Consider the following 21,365-nt stretch of genomic DNA (forward strand, 5'->3'; position numbering starts at 1 on the left):
GAATGTTCAATTAATGCGACAAGTAACATTAAACAAACTGTTTTGATTAAAATTGTTACTTTAATACATTAGTTATAAATTTAAAATTTTAAAGATGATCAATTATAGATATTGAAAGAGTAATATAACATAAACTTTAAGTTATAAAATATTAAAATTTTAAAAAATATATTATAACTATAAAATTATTTTTTAAAAAATAGGGAGCATGTATAAATTTTATAATAAAATTTTAAAGTATTATATTAGTTATAAATTTTAACAAATAAAAAATATATTTTAAGATATATATAATTATAAAAATATAAAGAAAATGCTTTTTACAAAAAGTTATTATAAATATAAAATGTTTTTTTTTAAAATAATAGACATCAAAATTATAAAAATTTTGTAAGTTTATGAACAAATTATTTTTAAAAAATGTAAATAAAAATATATTAATTTTGATTAAAATTAATCATATAGTAGTTTTGCTATTTCGTGTATCTTTTAATAATTTGAAATCATAAATCATCTTTAATGTTTACTAGAGTGCATATATTTATTTAGATTTTAGAGTAGATTCAAAATTTCAGTTTTTGATAAGTATATGTGTTTATACCAAGTTAAAAAGAGATATACAATATTCACTTTAGACATCATATCAGGGGCGGCTCAAGCCTATGGGGGGCCCTAGGCGATTTTTTTTAAAAATAATTGTTATTATTTTAAAAAATTTTCTCACACCCTTTTTTATTCGGATTTGAGACCAACAATGGTGGGTTTAAAAAATTTTTAAAATAAATTAAAATATAAATTTTAAAAATTAATTTTAAAAATTTTCTTTAGGGTGCTCGATGATGAGCCGACGAGGTCTAACGAAGGGGCCTTAATTTTGTATGCTTTCTTTATCTTCCACGTCTTAAAAAATAAGCCCTCAAGACTTCCAATTTTCTAAAACCTTTTCACCCTAAAGAAACACATACATTAATCATTAATCAGATATATTAATTTTCATCCTAAAAAATTATTTAATGGGTAGAAGAAAGATCAATTTATAATATTTTATTTACATATTCTATCAATATATATTTATTTCTTAATTCAATTCGTTCATGAACATGAAAATTTTCATTCCATTTTTTAATCAGAATTATCTCGATCAAATTAAATGAAGTAATTAGTCTGATTGTTTAATCATCAAAAGATGTCAGCAATTTAATGATAAAATAAATCATAATAATATATATAAGTCATTTGATAAAATAATAAAGATCATTTAATAAAAAAATCATTGCTCACCGGCAAAGGCGAGAAGGCCGAAGGGTTAGGGCGCGAAGGCGAAGGCGTAGGCCGTAGGCGCGAAGGCGAAGGGCGCACAGGGCTGACCGAAGGCAAAGGCGCAGGGTCGGCACTCGGCCAAAGGCGAAGGCGCACTGGCGCAGGGTCGGGGCCGTTGGGACTCGGGCGAAGGGTGCACAGGGTTGGGCGAAGCTGCGAAGCCGCGAATGTGCAGGGCCGACCGGCCGGGCGAAGGGTGCGCAGGGCCGAGTGAAGGCAAAGGCGACGGCGCAGGGCCGCGAGAAGGGCTCGCGCCTCGCAGGGCTGGGCGAAGGCGCAGCCGCAGGGCGGGGCGAAGGCGAACGACGACTTGGAAATTTCGGTTCAAATCGGGGATTCAGATTTCAGAGCGGAATGAAGGTGAACGATTTTTAGTGTTTTCTGGGCGTTTTAAGGAGTTTTCAGAACTCTAATTGATTAAATCGATTAATAAATTTATTTTAATAATTTTTATTTTTTAATATATATATTAATATATTGAAAGATGGGTCCTAATTAAAATGGGGCCCTAGGCATAGGCGTTAGTGGCCTATGCCTAGAGCCGGCCCTGCATCATATCTGATATAATATCATATTTGAATAATTATTTAAGATTTTATGCACAAGTATCGAGTATCCTTTATATTTATCCATTCCCTCTAAAAAAATGATTTTGTTCCTAGCTATCCATTATATGATGATATACAAGTGTCTTGTCCTTGTTAAAATTCAGATGCCTCGATATTATTACTCTTGAATACTCTGAATTAATATTTTCTTATAAATAGTCATCTCTTACTACATATATAGTCAGCTTATGACCTTCCTCAGTAATAAACTTGTGATGGAACACTTGAAAAATATGTGTTCTTGTATCTCCTCTACACCAACACAAAAATCACAAGTCTTATCCTCTACAAATGATAAACGATCTCCGGTGGCCAACCGACCATAAGCCAATAGTCAAATTGTGAAAAAAAAATGATTAGATTGCACATATATTTTTCACATAGTATTAACCCATGAATGTCTAGTCCCTGTCCTCCTGAAACAGTCATAAACTCTATCAACTCCTTTGCCTTCTTGGGTCAACTAGGCTATAAGTTTGTTGGATGCTCTTCTATTAATCTCTATCTAATATCTCATCTCTTCTGTAAAAGGTGGAATCTGCCACCCCAGCGACCCTACACGGTGGGCTCCACGATCATCTATGAAGAGGTAAATCGAAAACTATAGTTGATCATGATGGAAATAATATCTCATCTCTGATATATGCCTAAGTATGTGTAAGGAATCCATTTAATTCATAATGAGTTTTGTCTTGGATAATTATAGTCTAAATTGGTATATAAATATTTTGAATATTTTGATCCTGAAGAATGAATAAATTTTAATGAACTTATAGAGTATATTAATCTACTATATTCAAAAGTTAAAATAGCAGCTTTGGCTAAACTATATGATTATTTTTTTTTGATGATTTTAAATTTAAATTTAAAAATTCAAAAATGATCATATAATATGTTTAGCTATATGATCATATAACAGTTTCGATCAAGACTACTGCATGATTATTCTTTACTCGTTAGTTACGTTGAAAATATGAATGAGATTTAATGATCAAATTAAAATATTTTGATCAAAACTTTTATACGACTTATTTTAATCAAAATTGTCATATTTTTTATTTTTATCTTAATTCCTTTTAAAAAAATATAGAATTTTATCAATTTGATCTATGTTTTAAATCATTTTAAATTATTTTTAATATATATATATATGTATAATTTTTATATACTTTTATTATATTTTTAAAAAATTATTTTTAATAGTTTTAAAATTTAGAACTAGTTTAAAAATTTTATATTAGAATTTATATAACTTTTTTCTTTATTATTTTTAAATTTACATTTTATGATAATTTTTAAATTTATTTATATTTTAAAATTTCGTTTTCAATTTATATGAAAATTTTTAAAATGCTTATAATAGATATGTCATTGTACTTTATATTAATTTTTTAAAATTTATATTTTAATATTTAAAAATTTATAATTCTTTTTATCATAATTACCATGTGAGTCTACTTAGACATACACGTATGTTAGACCAAATGGGATGATGAAGGTAGACTTTATCATGGTTCGAAACTATTGATTAGACAATTCCTAAGATATTAATCCTTAACCTTAATCGTCCAAGACGGTTATAGTTCATGATTTGAAAGTACCAATTATGGTTTGGTTTACGGTTTGTGACAGTTGAAGATTATATATATATATCCTCTTGAGGTGTGTGTGTATATATATAAATATAAATATAAAAGACCTTTACTTATTTAAGTTGCCTACGTATTCCCTTGGGGTATAGGAGAATCAAAGTCCACGGAGTTTACTTACCATTTTACCCTAAGTAGCGTTATTATTTATTTTCCATTTCTCATATTCTCATAGTGTTAGTTCCTTCGGTATCAAAGTCTTCTATTTCGTTATTTGAAAGTTATATTTCTTGTATTCTTTTTGCAGCTCTCGTCCAATCATCGAGTAATGATTGTACTTCTAAAGAGTCGATGATAACTTAGGGTTTTTATGATTTTAATCGATTTATTTTTGGGCTTTTACATGAAAATATATTATAAAATGAATCGATTCATTCATAATTGTCCTATATTGCATGATTTAAGGCTTGATATAATTTTTGTGATTTAATGGTGAATTTTGGCATTAATTTGATTTTTATTGATTTTAGGGCTAAATCGGACCCAACTCGAGCTCAACCGTGGTCAACTCAAGTCAAAATTGCCAAACCGATCAAGCCAACACGGAGGACATGACTTAGATCGAGCCTGATCAAAATTTTGTAAATTTTTGGAAACCCTAAGAAGCCCTAGAGCTCAGATCAAGTCTGGCCGTCGGATTCAAAATCAATGGCTCAGATTGATCAATTAATCACGCTATTTAATCTCAAACTTACCCGATGAACAGTGCCGCCGCACTGTGCTTCGTCCCCGACGCGCTCCCTCTGTTGAGGAGCGTAGCTCACGGCGTGCCCTCGTCCTCCCAATCAAACTCCGTTGCATTCCTTGGTCTCTGAGGAGCTCGAATCCGGTTCTTTGGGTATCTTCCGGCAGCTGGTTCCGGCGCGGCGGAGAGGGTTTCTTCACCGGCCAACACCCTATTTTTTCGAGTTCCGGCCATCCACAGCGCCATCCGACGCCGCGAGTCCTCTGAGGGGTTCTCTGAGGAGCGTGTAGCACACCGGAGCCACGAGCAACTCGATCGGAGCAAGAGAAGCCAGGGAATCCAGTAATTGCCAGCTGAAAACGCATCGCGCAGTGTCAGACTTGGCCGGAGAGGGTTTTTCCGGGCAGTTGGTGGTGCTGGCAGCGAGCGAAACACTCCGGAGACCAGAAGAAAGCTCCAGAGGGATCAGTGAAGCCTCATTGAGGGGTTTACCAGCTTGATTGACAACCAAGTTGTGAAGATTGCATTTGAAATTTGAAAGGAGGGATGAGTTCTGATTTTCGTTTTCTTCCTTTGCTGTTTCTGAACATTCTAGCTTCACTGCATTCTAGGCTATCTTTGTTAGTTGTTTGAGTTTGTTAAGTTCCGTTGGTAAGATTGTTGAAGTTTTCCTTCGGATTTAAGCTATTTCCATTAGATTGCATTTGTGCTTTAATTACTTGCTTAAATTGAGTTTCTGATAACTAGCTTAACACTGTTCCGTGCCAGATTGAGCAGTTCCGTGCCAAGTTTGATTCCATGTATCAGTTAGATCGGTTAGATTGGCTTAGTTAGTGATCTTGATATTAGTCAAGTGGAATTTAATAGTTAGATTTCATAATTGCTTTGCAAGTTGTATTTGTTTCCTTAAAACTCAAATTGTCACCGTAGCCTAGTTGTTGCTTCGTTTCATGTTTTAGCTTTTAGGTTGTAGTTGAATTGATTTGCATTCATAAGTTTGGTTCATACCCAGTTTCGTTTGTCTATATTTTAGAGTGGGAAAACTTGCATTCTTCATTCCATTTTCATTTACAATTCATTAAAAGCATTTACATTTCAAAACAAAACCCCCATTTATATAGAAAACCCAAAAACACGACACGATAAGCTCAATTCATTCAATGTTCTACTAGTCCTTGGAAAAACACGACTCGAGGCCCCTATACTTCATTTGCTTGAATTCATCGTGGGTTTTCGATAAAATCTATAAATTCTAATTTGCAACCCTACTCGTGACATTGCATAGCAAATTTAGGGTTGTCATAGAGGTGGGACTCCGACGAGGACCGCTCAATTGATACCAACACCGCTCAACAGTCATCGGAAAAGTACATGTTTAGAATAATTTCTTATTCTGTAAATTTTTATTTCCTGTCATGCTTTGTACATGTTATTTTCTATTTATGCATGCGTGTGTTGTATGATAATTAGTTTTAATTATTATTTTATTTCCGCTGTGCACGTTTTTGAAACGTGTAAACACGCGCATTGCACTGGGATGATCCCAACAGACACATGCTTAAGGAAGCATACCGAGATCGAAGCGGGAGGTCGACACATGCTTAAGGAAGCACACTAAGGTCGAAGCGGGAGGTCGACACATGCTTAAGGAAGCACACTGAGACCGGAGTGGGAGGTTGACACATGCTTAAGGAAGCACACCGAGACCGGAGTGGGAGGTCGGCACATGCTTAAGGAAGCACACTGAGACCGGAGCGGAAGGTCGGCACATGCTTAAGGAAGCACATCGAGACCGAAGCGGGAGGTCCGCATATACTTAAAGAAACACATCGAGACCGGAGCGAGAGGTCGGCATATGCTTAAGGAAGCACACCGAGACCAGAGCGGGAGGTCGGGGGTTTATTTGGCGTTCATGCAATAACCTTTCATCAAATATCTGATATTTATATTTACTCTATTTTCCCTGATATTTATATTTACTCTATTTTCCTCCTTTCGTTTTCTGACGTCCACATCATCAATAAATAATCTTACCAGGTCATTCGTTAAAAAAAGAGAGAAAGAAATGACTCCAACTGATTGAGGTTTATTTATTTAGTTATTTTGTCGGCTCTACTTCTACTTCAATCAAATCATTTTGACAGCGTAAAATAGTTTATCATAAATTATTTTTAAAAATATATTTTACCTCTCTTTCTTCAGTAAAAGGTGAAATCCATCACCTCAATAACCTCACATGATCAGTCCCACTACCAATCTATGAGGAGATAAATCGAGAAGCTGCAGTTGACCACGACGGGGAAGGACATTGCCACGACTTCGTCGAAATTTGACCCTTACCCATTTCAATAAATCTATCCTATTGTAACTAACTCAATTATGTCCCATCGTAATCAACTATATACATTAAATATATCTTTAAATACGAGGACATCTAAGTTTATTTATTTTTCATTGAAGCTGTTTAAATTAATTTATTACAAATTTTATCAAACACTTGCAATCAACCACATTATTACTCTTATAATTCAGGTAAAATATTTATCTAATAATAAAAAATTACTTTAACATATTATCAATAATTTAAGATTAAAAATAAATTATTATATTTTTAATATATTTAATAAAAATTAATAAAAACCTTATAATTATATTTTATGTATGTTAATAAATGAATTTATTTATAAATTTTTGTGAACTTTACTCATTAACATCAATAAATCAAAGTTAATATTCAAATTTATTTATTTTATATATTATTTGATTATTAAATAAAAATAAATGAGGTTTATCAAATGGAACATTAAGTTTATTGACGAAACTCTGATTTATTTTAAAAAACGATAAATCCCAATCAGTCTCATAGACTCAATCCCTGGGAGTGGCCGGTCTGGTCCCACAAAAGTTTCCCACCGACCACCAGGGTAAATCGGGAAGCGCATACGGCGGCCAATCTAGATGTCCAGCATCCTTCGATTGCGTTCCCCATTTGGAAGAAAATTTTTACAAATATACCGTAGCTGGAGATCGAATCGCGGGTCCCTGGATCACAACCCAGATGTCCTATCGTTGTACCATTGCCCCGGGGACAACTCTCATTTATTTAAGACTCTACATTAAAGGACTTTAATTTAAATTATTATTCTTGTTCAAAATAATTTAATTTAATTTAAAATATATCTTATTAAATTCAGTGATACATTTACTTGTCTAAAGTAATAAAGTTAAAACTTAAAAAAAAATGAAATTCGCTTACACCAATAATATTTTGGGTGTGTAAAAGATTGTAAAGTATAAATTCTTTTACACAAATAATACTTGGACAGGTCTTGAGTTTTTACTAGCCAACTAATTTTAATTTTGAAGGTGACCAGTTCAATTCTATAAAAGTGCAGTTTCAAGTTGTTAGCGGCCGAATCCTATGTTTTTCACAGTCCTTGTAAAACCGTCCAACACTGAATCGATATTTAGCTTGTGAAGGCAAACTTGTAGATTTTTTTCGCTCGTGAATGATTTTATAATTGTGTATGGTATTTGTATAATGTTGATAATTATATGTGGTTAACATCACACTTTAACTACAGAGTCACTGTGCGTTGTGAATGCTTTTAATTGTAGTGCACATTGCATGTCGTGAATGATCGTGATTGCAGTGCATTGGTACACATTATCGATGTCTTATGACTTTTAGTAATTTATAGTTGTACAACGTATGTGCGCTACGGGTAGAATAATAACACATTGTCAATTGACAAATTTATTGTAGTGCATATCAAGAAGATGTGAAACAAATGAAGAAACTTCATTTCATTTGATGATCATGGCACTTCAACTAGGATGGTTAAAAAAGATTGATCTGCCAATACAGTTGATTCAGAAGTAACTCCACTCTCAACCTCTTCCTAGGCTCTATATTGAAAATCTAACATATAGATCGTTCCACTGATATCAAACAAAAGACATAGTTTCATAACTAGGTGCCTATCAAATTCAACTGTGTATTTAGTCTATCTTGTAGGACCAACCGACTAAACACCTTTGTCGTTGTCAGGGTAAAGGACTTCTAAATTGGCTTGAGGTTAGAATCCACTGCTACCAGCTGTTTTAAGTAGGTATTGTAAGCCGACTTCTTAGAAAACCTTTCATTACTATTTATTACAGAACCTTGATACCAAGCTCGTTGGTTATATATGCTTGAAGAATTGGCCTGCTATTGATATTAAGGTAATTAATTCAATTTGAGTTGACAAATTACATGCCACCGGGGTATGATTGAGTTAGATACTGTGGAACAAATTTATTACAGTAGACAAGGATCGAATTTCGACGAATTTGAGGCAATATCCTCTCCGTAGTGGCTAACTGTAACTTCTCAATTTATCTCCTCATATATGATTATGAGACCGACCATATGGAACCGCTGAGGTAGCAGATTCCACCTTTATATTGCAGAGTTGATAAATTATATACATTGTGTTTGGTATGACTTATGACCACTACGAAGGAGGGTATTACTTCGGTTTCATTGAAATTTGACTTTTGTTCATTGTAATAAATCTGTCTTATCATAACCAATTCAACCATGCCGAAGGATGCTTGACATGACTCATAAACACAAGTCTTATTGTCTTACCATGTTTATTACATGTCTTCATGGTAAGACATTTATAACTAAATTTGATGTTATAAAAAAGTTATTTATATTCATTTAATAATAAATATGTTTGAAAAAAATAAGCTCAGTCCATTAAAATTCATAAATAAAACTCACGAACAATTTATAACTATACTTATTTATTAACTTGTCTAAATTTTAATTATAAATTTATTTATTTATTTTTTATCCACATACATAAAATTAATTATATAATTTTTTACTATCTTAAATTATCTATAATATATCATAAATAAAAATAAAAATTTAATATGTTAGCTGACCAATTTATTTAAATTATAAGGATAATAATATCAAAACTTAAGTTCTATATAAAAATTCAAATCCAATTTAAGCTCATAAAATTTATAACAAATAAATTTAAATAAAAAATAAATAAACATTGATACAGTCGGGTTCAATTTACCTTCGAGCTTAAATCAGAATCTGTTGGTTGGTGGATCCGACACCCGTCAACCCGCATTTTGCTACAGACCCGATATTCCCATTGCATTACCCTAGATCGGTTTCGCAAGGCAATGTCAGCGCCGCCCCCTCTCTTTTTTCTCTGTATCTTCCCCCAACCCTTTTCCCTTCGCTGTTCTCTGATCCTTCCACGACCAGCTTCTTGCTGTCGATTGGCAGCCTGTTGAGGCCTGCAAGTGGAGTAGGCTGAGACAGATCGAGGCGTTTCTGAACGGCATAACCCTTACGATCCAAAACCAATCCTTGGTACTCATTCTTTCTGTCTCCTTTTTTTTCCTTAGTTCATAGTTTTTTTTTCCAATCTGAGGCATCCGAGGAAAATTGGAAATAAAACCCAGAAATGTGTTTTTTTTTGACAGTCTGCAAGCTTTCTGACGGAGTGAGATGTCCCAAGTTGCTAGGAGGATTGAGGATGAGTTTACCATGATTATATTTAGCCATGGAACTACAAGAAGAAAGAAGAGAAAAAAGTATTCTGCTTTGTTTGAGTACAAGTTGGCATGGGAGGTGTTGGAAAAATATATTCGGTGAGCAAAATCTATCTCCTCAAGTAATTTTAGTAGTTGATCTAACAAAAATACCGAGTAATTTTAGTAGTTGATCCAACAGAAATACCCAGCTGGTTGGTCCTAATATTGGATTCACAAAGCATACAGCTGGATCCCGCTCTATTGTGGAGCATACCTTGGACTTAGTAAATTTACAATTAATATATTTTTAATTAATTAGTAATGATTTGATTTTTATTTAATTATATTTTTAATTTTTCAGGAGCACGAGTTACAGCGTTCTCCTACTTGTTGGGAGATTTTTACGAAGACACATAAGTCCAAGGATGACATATTTATCGATCTTCGCTCGTAAGCATTAGACGTAAGAAAATAATTTTTAAATTTATTTCACATTACCACCATGTAATTATTTTTTCTAATCTTAAATTTTATAATAATTTAATTTTAAACAGGTTGAATATTCTGCTAGAGTTGCACAGACGTTTGTGCTTGCAGTTGAGGGAGGAGAGAGGCAGGAGCTCTCAACCGACCAGTTGAATAAGATCTACTATGATGTGGTCGGTGGGAGGAAGAAGAGCTCCACCCTCTACGGTCTAGAGTCCCAGACGAGAGTCGTATATGATCGTGTGATGGCCCCTAGAGCCAAGAGTTGTCCCAGCGGATCTTCTGCGATAGAAACCCTACAAAAAGAAAATCAAGAATTAAAGAATCGACTCTCCGCATTAGAGGCACAACAACACGCCGCAGTTGAGGCGCAGCAACACGTCACAGTTGAGGCGCAGCAACATAGTTACGATCAGCTTGTGCGGTAGATGATGGGCTTCATGGAGGCCTTCGGTCCGACGCCACCCATGCCTACTTATCATGCGATGCGAGGTGCGGACCCTGATATAGACACTCAAGACCCTAATGCTCCTGATCAGTAGTTGCCTGTAAGGTATGTTAACATTTCTATTACTTTTATTTTTTTTAAAGTTATTATTTGTAAGCATGCATTTTTCAAATACGTTGTTATAATTAAGTTATTACTAACCTATCTTATTGTCTTTTTGTAGGATCTTCTATTTTGGCTGGTTTCGTTTAGATATAATTCTGATATATTATTGTATTTTGACATTTGATACAGTATCAATGTATTCAGATATTTGTATTTATGTTATTGTATTCATGTTATTGTATTCAGATTATATTGGAGTGTATTTAAATATTTAGACTTGTGATTTGGTATTTGTATGTTATTGTGTAGTGTATTCAGATATTCAGATTATATTGGAGTGTATTTTGGCTTGTGTGTTTGTATATTATTGTGGTTCGTAATTTACTGTATCATTTTATTTAAATGTAAATAGAGAATTAAAAAAATAAAAAAATATTATAAAAAAATAATTATTAGCGACGGAATTTTTAAATTTTATCGCTAATCAACGATGGATTTATATTTATCCGTCGTTGACCTCGTTTAATTTTTTTTATTTTAAAAAAAAACTAGCGATGGAATATTAAAATTTCATCGTTAAATTTTAGCGACGGATATTAAATTTTGTCGCTAAATATAGTGACGAATATTAAAATTTTATCACTAAGTTGACGTCACTGACAAAAAAAAAATTCGACGGCTATATTCCATCGCAAAGCGATCGCTAATTAACCGTTAGAGATCAATTAGCGATGGAATAGGCCGTCGCTAATCGATAATTTTTTTGTGGTGAATAATTTACTAGTCGCAAGTTTCACAAATATCTGGTACTAAATCATGCACTATCTTTAGTCTTGTCAACCACAAAACCTCTTGAGCCACTTTCAACTTTGATTCACTTCTAGCGTGGAGTTATTGTTGGATTTAGATGCATCTAATTCACTCAAGGATTGCACTAACGTGCACTACAATAAAACCCTATAATAGCGATGGAATTTATTTCTGTGATTAAATTAGCGACGGAAAAAAATATTTCTGTTGCTATTATGTAATTAAGCGACTAAAAAAATATTTTCGCCGCCATAATTTAAATACTGTTGCTAAATTAGTGATGACATTAACACAAATAAAATAACATTAACCTTGTTGACAACAAAAATACATCGTGTATATTTTAGTTATATAATTAAACTTAATATAACTTGACTACATAGTAGCTTGGTTGGCTACGATATTGTACTTTATTGATAGTAATAAGTGTAAGTGCTTTAGAATTTATTTAAATTGATAGTAATAAGTCTAAGTAGCTTGGTTTCTGGCAGGTGATTTATTGATAGTAAATGGTTAATTGTATGTCGTAAAAGGCTCGTTCGATGATAGAAATATCGAATTCCAACACAACACAATACCATAATGTATTTCAAAATGAAGAAGTGGAGACATATTTAGTAGATTCTCAGATTCAATCAATATTTGTCTTACTCGTAGATATTAATATACCTTATCAGGAGATAAATGATGGAGAATATGTTCGAGCAGTGAAGAGGTTATTGAACTAATTAAGTTTAGCGAGGAGGATCAAGAAAATGTTAATATTGATGATTTGGATTTAACGATGAATGAATATTAGCAATATTGTAAATTAATTCAGAACAAATTAAAATTGTTTGTTTTGTTACATATGTACATCTCACAACCCATTTTAATCAAACGAGTTAATCTCTGTGATCCTACTGATAATTTTGCGTTGCCCTTGTCTCAGTGTTCCAATTTTTCTAAATGGTGTTGAGGAACAAATATTGTCACAACTTGTATGATTGTTTGATATTTTAGAAGCATGTGTGCGTAACATCTAGCTTTCTTTTCTGTCTTTTTGGAGCATGTCTACATGATCATGTATTATATTGTCGATCATTTTGCGATGCCTGGATTGGACCAGTGATATAAGAATATTTTGATAATAACCAATATGAATCTACTTGTTCATTGTAGCTATTTCTTTATTTTCCTCTTGTAAACCAGTGTCTCTAGTTTTGGATCATGACTTCAATGGTTGCTCGACAAACAATTCAAATATATCAGATAGCTTGATTGCATTAAAATGTTCTTATTGTTTGTGTATTTGACTATACTTGCTTGGACTAGTCAACAATGATTGGACTTGGGTTCAACAAATATTCTATTCTTAAAGCATTTTGCACCAGCATTACATAATAGTGATGAAGCGTTTATCCTCTCTTACTCGAGGGCACCAACTGTAAGATATGGGAAAATTAAAACTCGTTTTACGAAGACAAAATGAACGAAACTGATTTCGTTCAAATTAGATGTCATTTAGTTAGTGAACCAAAGGGTTCAGTTTTGAACCAAATTAAATCAATTTGATTTGGCTCGTCATGGAAGAGATTTTGTCAAAACGGATGCAATGAAAAACTTCATCTTGTAAAGACGAATAGAACAAAATTAGTTTGGATCAAATCGGAGTTCGTTTGATTAATGAACCAAGCAAATCAAAAATAAATCCGATTTGCTATAGTGTCGGTTCGTTACAGTATTTAGGGTTAAGAAACCGATTCAGCCTAGCCGCCACATGATCTGATTTGCCTGAAACCCTAGCCCTCGATTTAAAACCGGCGATTCCCCCCCTTTGTACGACCGCCACCACTCTCTTCACCACCCGCTGCGTGGAGAAGATGCCCGACGTCGCTGCCCTACTGTTGCACCGCGCATCCCCCGCGATCGCCCCTTTATCGCGATCCTCCGTCGCCGCCTTCCTCGTCCTGCCACGATTCTTTGCAGCCTCTTGGAGATCAAGACAGGATCCGGACAAGTAGGGCGCAAAGAGGAAGAGGGATTTGGTAATTGACTCATCGCCATGGGTGGAGGCGGCGAAGAGGGCACAGGCACCATGTTGGAGTGGAGGATTTCATACCAACGTTTGGAGCATGACGGGCGGGCTCTATTGTCGCCCCAAGCCCTGGAGGCGCAACACTGCGATCGCTATGTTCGATATCTTCCTTGTCTGCATCCCCATCGCCAGATCTGCCGAGCTTGAGGTCAGCCCTCCCCTACTTTTCTCGCTTAGCTCATCAAGTGTGCTATTCTCCTACGTCGATAGTGTATTTATATTCATTTTCGGTTAAGATGGGTGTTCTCCGGGCGATTCTCTTTGAGGAGCATATATGTCAATAATTTTGAACCGATATTTGATTTATCCACGATATATTGATCGGAATACCTTTCATTACTATTTATTACATATCCTTGACATGAAGCCCTGTTGATATATGCTTGAAAAATTGGCCTGCTATTTATTTTAAGGTAATTAAGCTTTATTTGATCATAAATTCATGAAGTTTGATAAAAATAAATAAATTGACTTAAAGATTAATATTTACCTCTACTTTCTTCTTTCCCCTCTAAGTTTTATGACTAAACTTTGCGAGACTTTAATCGATAATATCTAAACTGAAATAGAATATTAAGAAAATTTATCATATGAGTGTGCAATATGGCATGGGTTTGAATTAGGCATATTTTCAAATTTTTTTTTTTAAAATAGGGAGCGCAATCAAAGGATGCTGGGCGTTTAGGCTGGCCGCTGTGTGCACTTCCCGATTTACCCTGGTGGCCGGTGGAAAACCTCCGTAGGGCCGGACCGGTCACCCCAGAGATAGTCAATAAGTCTAACTAAGATTTATCATTTTTCTTAGTTAACAAATTATATGTCTCTGGAATATAGTTGAGTTGGTTACTACGAGGTAGATTTGTTATAGTAGACAAGAGTCGAATTTTGATAAAATCGAGATAATGTCCTCTCTTGTAGTAGTCAATTACAGTTTTTCAATTTATCTCCTCACATGTAATCATGAAAATTGACTGTGTGTAGTCTCTAAGATGACTAATTTCACTTTTATGCTATAGAGTTGACAAATTAAATATATTGTACTTGACATCACTCATAAACACGGAGCTTACTGTCTTGATCCTGATAGAATTGATAGATTACATACATTGTGGTTGACATCATAAACACAGGTCTTATTGTCATGTTTATTACATGTCTTCATGGTAAAGCATTTATAAATCAATTTGATATTATAAAAAAATTATTTATGTTCATTTTATAATAAAGATGTTTGAAAAATATAAGTTCAATCCATTAAAATTCATAAATAAAACTCACGAACAATTTATAACTAGACCCGACCCGACCCGGACCCGGACCGGGTCAACGGGCCGGTTCCCGGTTAGCCGGGCCGAACCGGAACCGGCCCGGTAGGATGCCGGGCCGGTTACGGTCCAAGCCATTTTGAACCGGCGGACCGCCGGTTAACCGGCGATTCAAACCGCCGGTTTGGTTTTTTTTAATTTTATGATTTTTTTATATATTATTAATACATTTTTATATAAAATATATTTATTTTTATTTAATTAAATTATAATTTAACATGTCGTTGCAAGGGATCGAACCAAGATATCCCAGGACACAAGCACATATACTCACCACTGTTTTACAATGCCTTTGGTTTATAAAATTAATATAATTATATATATATTATATTTATATTTATTTAATTCAATTTTAATACGCCGTTGATGGAGAATAATTCTCACCGGTCAAAGACGTAGACACTCACCACTGTACCCCAATGACTTTTATACATAATTTCAATACGATATTATATATAATATGGTTATATATTTATTTCAAATATATTATAATATGCGATTGGTGGGGATCGAACGCGAGAGTTCCGCATGAGAAATGGATACAGAGACCACTATAGTACATCTTTAATAAACTTATTCAATAAATTTATTTATATATTTATTTCAAAATTATATTTACATGCCGTTAGTGAGGATCAAACCAGAGTCTCCCGCGTGAAAGAAAGGAATACGCACCACTAAACTACATCGACTTTTCTCTCTTTTTTCAATATTTCTTTTATATACATTTTAAAATTTTAATATAATAATCTCGAACCGTGAACCAAACTGTGAACCGGCGGTTCCGAACCGTGAACCGTAACCGTCTTGGGCGGTTAAGGTTAAGGGTCAACCTGCCATGAACCGTCGAACCGGCGGTTCCGAACCGTCGAACCGACAATTCTGAACCGTGGTCGGGTCTATAATTATAACTATACATATTTATTAACTTGTCTAAATTTTAATTATAAATTTATTTATTTTTTATCCACGTACATAAAATTAATTATATAATTTTTTACTATCTTAAATTATCTATAATATATCATAAATAAAAATATAAATTTAATATGTTAGCTGACCAATTTATCTAAATTATAAGGATAATAATATCAAAACTTAAGTTCTATATAAAAATTCAAATCCAACTTGAGCTCATAAAATTTATAACAAATAAATTTAAATAAAAAATAAATAAACATTAATACAGTCAGGTTCAATTTACCTTAGGTGGTTTACTCGAACTGTACTGAGCTTGGTGTTAATCTGTTTCGAGCTTAAATCAGAATCTATTGGTTGGTGGATCACACCGTCAATCCGCATTTTGCTACAGACCCGATATTCCCATTTCATTACCCTAAATCGGTTTCGCAAGGCAATCTCAGCGCCGCCCCCTTCTTTTTCCTCCTTACCTTCCCGAACCCTATTCCCTTCGTTGTTCTCTGATCCTTCCACGACCAGCTTCTTGCTGTCGATCGCCAGCCTGTTGAGGCCTGCGAGTGGAGTAGGCTGAGACCGATCGAGGCGATTCTGAACGGCATAACCCTTACGATCCAAAAGCAATCCTTGGTACTCATTCTTTCTGTCTCCTATTTTTTCCTTAGTTCATGGTTTTTTTTTTTCCAATCTGAGGCATCCGAGGGAAATTGGAAATAAAACCCAGAAATGTGTGTTTTTTGACAGTCTGCGAGCTTTCTGACGGAGTGAGATGTCCCAACTTGCTAGAAGGATTGAGGATGAGTTTACCATGATTATATTTAGCCATGGAACTACAGGAAGAAAGAAGAGGAAAAAGTATTCTGCTTTTTTTGAGTACAAGTTGGCATGGGAGGTGTTGGAAAAATATTATTCGGTGAGCAAAATGTATCTTCTCATGTGTATTAATTTTAGTAGTTTTTATATAAAATCTTTAATAATTTACTAGCCGCCCATTTAAATTTCACAAATATCTTGTACTAAATCATGCACTATCTTTAGTCTTGTCAACCTCAAAACCTCTTGAGTCACTTTCAACTTTGATTCACTTTTAGCACGGAGATATTGTTGGATTTAGACGCATCTAATTCACTCAAGGATTGCACTAACATGTTTCTTTCACTCTTCTAAATTTGATTATATTAAAATTTACATATTTCATATTTTTTTCAGTCATTAATATGTCTTACTTAAAATTCATTGATGCATTTAAATAATTTAGATTTACATTAAACTTGGACATTATTACTCGATACTCTCCTTGTTAGAAAGGCAATTGCAAAGTGTAGTTATAGCAAGTATAAACATGCAATTTTGAGTTTGGAACATGCAATTAGTGTTTGTGCCACTAATTGAATTTAATCTCCTGGCAGAAAAAATATACTTGGGAGGAAGGGCACGAGCAAGAATTCAAGGAAACATGGAATGATGTATGTGCCACAAGATACAAAGACCTCCTGTATAAATGCAGGAGAAAGGGAATCAGACCTTCTTTCATCCCAGAGGATATCTGGAATGCATGGCGTGCCATCTGGGCTGCAGAAAAATGGCAATCAAATGCAGTGACAGCTCGAGCCAATAGAAATACCGAGCTGGCTGACCCTAGCACCGGATCCTCAAAGCATACAGCTGGATCCCGATCTATTGTAGAGCACACATTGGACTTAGTAAGTTTATAATAAAGATGCATTTGTATTAGTAATTATTTGATTTTGATTTTATTTGTATTTTTTTTACGCAGGAGCATGAGTTACAGCGGTCTCCTACTTGTTGGGAGATATTTTCAAAAACACATAAGTCCAAGGATGACACATATGTCGATAAACGCTCGGAGGCATTTGAGGTATAAGATTTGTAATTTTAACTTTATATACCATTACATTATAATAATTATTTTTTTAATCATAATTGTTATGCTATCTTATTTATAACAGGCTGAATTGAATGCCAGATTTGAGCAGGCGTCTCAGCCTGCTGTTGAGGGAGGTGAGAGACAAAATCTCACAACCGACCAAATAAATCAGATTTACTATGATGTGGTCGGAGGGAGGAAAAAGAGTTCCACCCTCTACGGTTTAGGGTCCCAGGCAAAAGTGGTGTATGATCGTGAGATGACTCCCAGAGCTAGAGGTCGTCCCAGTGGATCCTCTTCTGATGTGACATCGCTAAGAGAAGAAAATCAAGATTTAAAGAATCGTCTATCCGCATTAGAGGCGCAGCAGAGGGCACACGATCAACAACTAGCGGAGATGAGGGCATTGATACAGAACATGAGTGTCCCGCCACTCCCACCTGGTTGTACTCAATCGTTCGTAGACTTCCTTAACGATGAGACTCAGGACCCTAATGCCCCTGATCAGTAGCTGCCTGCGAGGTAAGTAGATTCTCCACAAAACACTACGGTAAAACTTATAAATACAATAGGATATACTATTATTGTATCTGCTATTTTCCTGTACAGTTATCAATTATCATACATATATTGGGTTTTCATTTTCAATATTGTACTTTATAAATACAATGCATGATCCTGTATACCCATGCACATTTGTAAATTCACCATCATAGAGTTTTTTTATATACTTATCATCGCTGCTGCATCTGATATTTTGCTTTTTCTATGTTACTGCAGTTTTTTTGTTGGAGGCAACTGGAAATGTGTAAGTTCAGTTTGTTTTACATTGGATTTCTTTCCATCTTCATTTTATATTCATGATTTTCCCCAAAACTTACTGCAGTTTTATATTCATGATTTTCTATGTTACTGCAGTTTTTTGTTGGAGGCAACTGGAAATGTGTAAGTTCAAATACTATGTTCATCATGAATAATAGAGTAATAAGTTGTTCAAATACTATGTTCATCATGTTATGGTGCAATTTTTAATGATCATATGTGTACAAGCAGTAGACGCAATCTTAATGAGTTTGGAGAGAGAGCAGTTTAAGAACAAAACCCTCAAATATATTTAGGAAGTAGCAAGTCCTGTATGGGGAGCTAAACATGGAAGACAAGGAAAAGAATATCACCTGATTATATCCTCTTTGTAAGAATGTTGATGGAATTATGCAGAATGGTTTCATGCCTCCACAAGATAATCCTGCTGAAAAAGTAATAGCATGTTGTTCTGCCATTTTGTAAAATTTAGTATAACTGCAGAGTGAAACAACCTTCAATCTTCTGAAAATGACTTAATACTTTATGCATTAGTAAGCCTTTTCTGCCGGCCCAACTCAAGGTATGTTTATTTCTAGTTTTATTATGAATTCTTGCCTCTTCGTATCAGATATTTAATTGTTGCATGAATTTATTTGTGATCTGTTGGAAGGGGAAAGTATACTGTAACTATGGCTTTGATATTGATTGGTAGCCATTCCTCCATGCTAATTCCTATCCTAGCAAACCTCCATAGTTGACTTGATGTGATACACATTAACTTTGTTAATGATCATGGTTTCATCATGCAGGTAATGAAATTTCTACATTGAAAGCATCCTATACTGAATTTTGTGAGACGGGCACATAAGGATGAAATCTCAAAGAAGACTAGTGATCGGTCTTTCAGCACTCTACTATCAGAATCATTTTGATTATTTCCACTGTTTGCCATGTAAACCTATGTCTTGGATTAAGTTGGTACAATTTGTGACTGTAGAATCTGACAAAATATGTTGGGTTTTGTAAATTTGGTAGCTTAATAACATTTAGTTTTCCACTGTTTGCCATGTAAATCTGTTGGGTTTATGTTACTGTGATTGTGTTTCTTATGATTGCTTCTGTATAATTTTTTTTGTTGTAAACAGGGGATTACAGGGAATTAAAACAAAAAAAAAATAAAAAAACCTATTAGCGACGTAATTTTTTTAATTCCGTCGTTAATCAGCAACGGATTTAAATTAATCCGTCGCTGTGCTAGTATATTTTTTTATTTTCTAAAAATCATTAGCGACGGAATTTTAAATTTCGTCGCTATTAAAATATTAATTTTTAACAATTGTTAATGAAATTATAGCGACGGATTTATAATTCCGTCTCTAATTTAGAGACGGAACTTATAATTCTGTCGCTAAATTTAGAGACGGAATAAAATTCGCGTCGCTAATTTTAGCGACAAAATTATATAGTCCGTCTCTAACTTTTTTCGACGGAATTTTTTTCCGTCGCTATATTTTGCGACGGAATTGTATAGCTCGTCGCTAATTAGCGACGGATATTTGTTTCTGTCGCTAGAGTGACGTCAGCGACCAAATTTTTAGAGACGGACGAATTCCGTCCCTAATCCGTCGCTAACCGAGATTAGCGACGGATTAGCGACGGAATTAGTCCGTCGCTAATTCGTAATTTTTGTGTAGTGTACTATTGTGGGTTGCAGACAGCTTGATTTTCTCCAGCTTTGATCGATGTTTCGTGAGGATTTCATCCAAGTTTCCTAGTTGTTCAGCTTGCTGTTTGATTTTGTTTCCTGTTGTTACAACTTAGTTACTTTCACTGTCTGTTTCTCCTTCTCAAGTCTAGACACATGCTTTACCAAGATCTGATTTAAACTGATTGAAATGGTGATGTTCAAACCCATTTTAGCTCGTTTAACTCGAAACATGCATTTATCTGTTTTATGTATACAGTTGACAGGAATCTGAACCTTGTTCTCTTTGTTGCATTCATCTCCTTCTTGAGTCGGGATGCTGTCACATGACAGTGCAACACTAGTAGATTTAGCTTTCATGCAACATTGAATCTGCATTTCTTTTTGCTTGTTGATTCTTTTCACAACTTAGCTTTTCAGAACTTAATTTGGTATTACAAACTAAACTATACTCTGAAGTATATTTTAGCACCTGCATATCATCCAGGTTGTTTGATGCTCTAATCTTTGAAGTACTACTGGTCTCAATGCCAGATCTTCATTTTTATAATGGTATACTCAATGGACTATGTAGAGGTAAAATGATACCAGATGCTTATGATTTGGTTTCATTGATGCAGAAACTTGGCATTATTCCTAACCATATAACTTATACAATTCTAATGAATGGCCACTTCAGATCAGGTGAAACTGATTATGCTATTTTGCTATTTAACAAGATGAGCCAAGAAGCACATGTTCTAGATGAATTTGCTTACAATACATTGATTAGGGGACTTTCTGGGGCTGGGAGAATCAGTGAAGCACTTTCTGTTGTAAAAACGATGCAAAAAAGAGGCCTTTTTCCAAACAAGAAAGCCTATAACAGACTAGCTGAATCTCTCTTACTTCCACTAAACTTGCTGTCAAACTGCTAGAGGAAAACATGGTCATCTATGAGTATTGAAATCCGTTCAGAGTATGGCTTGCTAAGCTTCAGAGGTTCTT

At 34.3% G+C, this 21,365-nt stretch overlaps 1 protein-coding gene and 1 long non-coding RNA gene across 4 annotated transcripts; both read left to right on the forward strand.

Annotated features, from left to right (window-relative positions):
- Positions 1 to 9,476: 9,476 nt before the first annotated feature.
- LOC141843694 (uncharacterized) lies at positions 9,477 to 11,037 on the forward strand. Its single transcript, XR_012603046.1, has 6 exons — positions 9,477 to 9,648; positions 9,762 to 9,929; positions 10,012 to 10,096; positions 10,174 to 10,275; positions 10,367 to 10,851; positions 10,970 to 11,037. It is a non-coding gene; the product is annotated as an uncharacterized LOC141843694 (long non-coding RNA).
- Positions 11,038 to 16,394: 5,357 nt separating this feature from the next.
- LOC141843695 (uncharacterized) lies at positions 16,395 to 19,746 on the forward strand. Of its 3 annotated transcripts, none has more exons than XR_012603048.1 (8): positions 16,395 to 16,611; positions 16,726 to 16,894; positions 17,391 to 17,684; positions 17,759 to 17,860; positions 17,952 to 18,391; positions 18,650 to 18,677; positions 18,756 to 18,814; positions 19,483 to 19,746. XR_012603048.1 is itself a non-coding variant. In XM_074731746.1 (7 exons), the coding sequence occupies exons 2-5, from the start codon at positions 16,751 to 16,753 to the stop codon at positions 18,378 to 18,380; spliced, it is 969 nt and encodes a 322-aa protein (XP_074587847.1). In that variant the 5' UTR covers positions 16,395 to 16,611; positions 16,726 to 16,750; the 3' UTR covers positions 18,381 to 18,391; positions 18,650 to 18,677; positions 19,483 to 19,746. The 3 variants fall into 3 exon arrangements, 1 of the variants encoding a protein (XP_074587847.1); XR_012603047.1 differs by having other exon boundaries at positions 18,788 to 18,814; XM_074731746.1 differs by lacking the exon at positions 18,756 to 18,814.
- The last annotated feature ends 1,619 nt before the right edge of the window (positions 19,747 to 21,365 follow it).

Source organism: Curcuma longa, chromosome 12, assembly GCF_044706935.1.
Source record: "Curcuma longa cultivar G26 ecotype Majalengka, Jawa Barat chromosome 12, ITB_CL_G26_1.1, whole genome shotgun sequence".
Taxonomy (NCBI): Eukaryota; Viridiplantae; Streptophyta; class Magnoliopsida; order Zingiberales; family Zingiberaceae; genus Curcuma; species Curcuma longa.

Bases quoted from the DNA above. Each gene is read 5' to 3' on its own strand.
- LOC141843695 (XM_074731746.1), top strand. From the start codon at position 16,751: ATGTCCCAACTTGCTAGAAGGATTGAGGATGAGTTTACCATGATTATA. The intron at 16,895-17,390 runs GTGAGCAAAATG...ATCTCCTGGCAG, and splicing joins TGTTGGAAAAATATTATTCG to AAAAAATATACTTGGGAGGA. The intron at 17,685-17,758 runs GTAAGTTTATAA...TTTTTTACGCAG, and splicing joins TAGAGCACACATTGGACTTA to GAGCATGAGTTACAGCGGTC.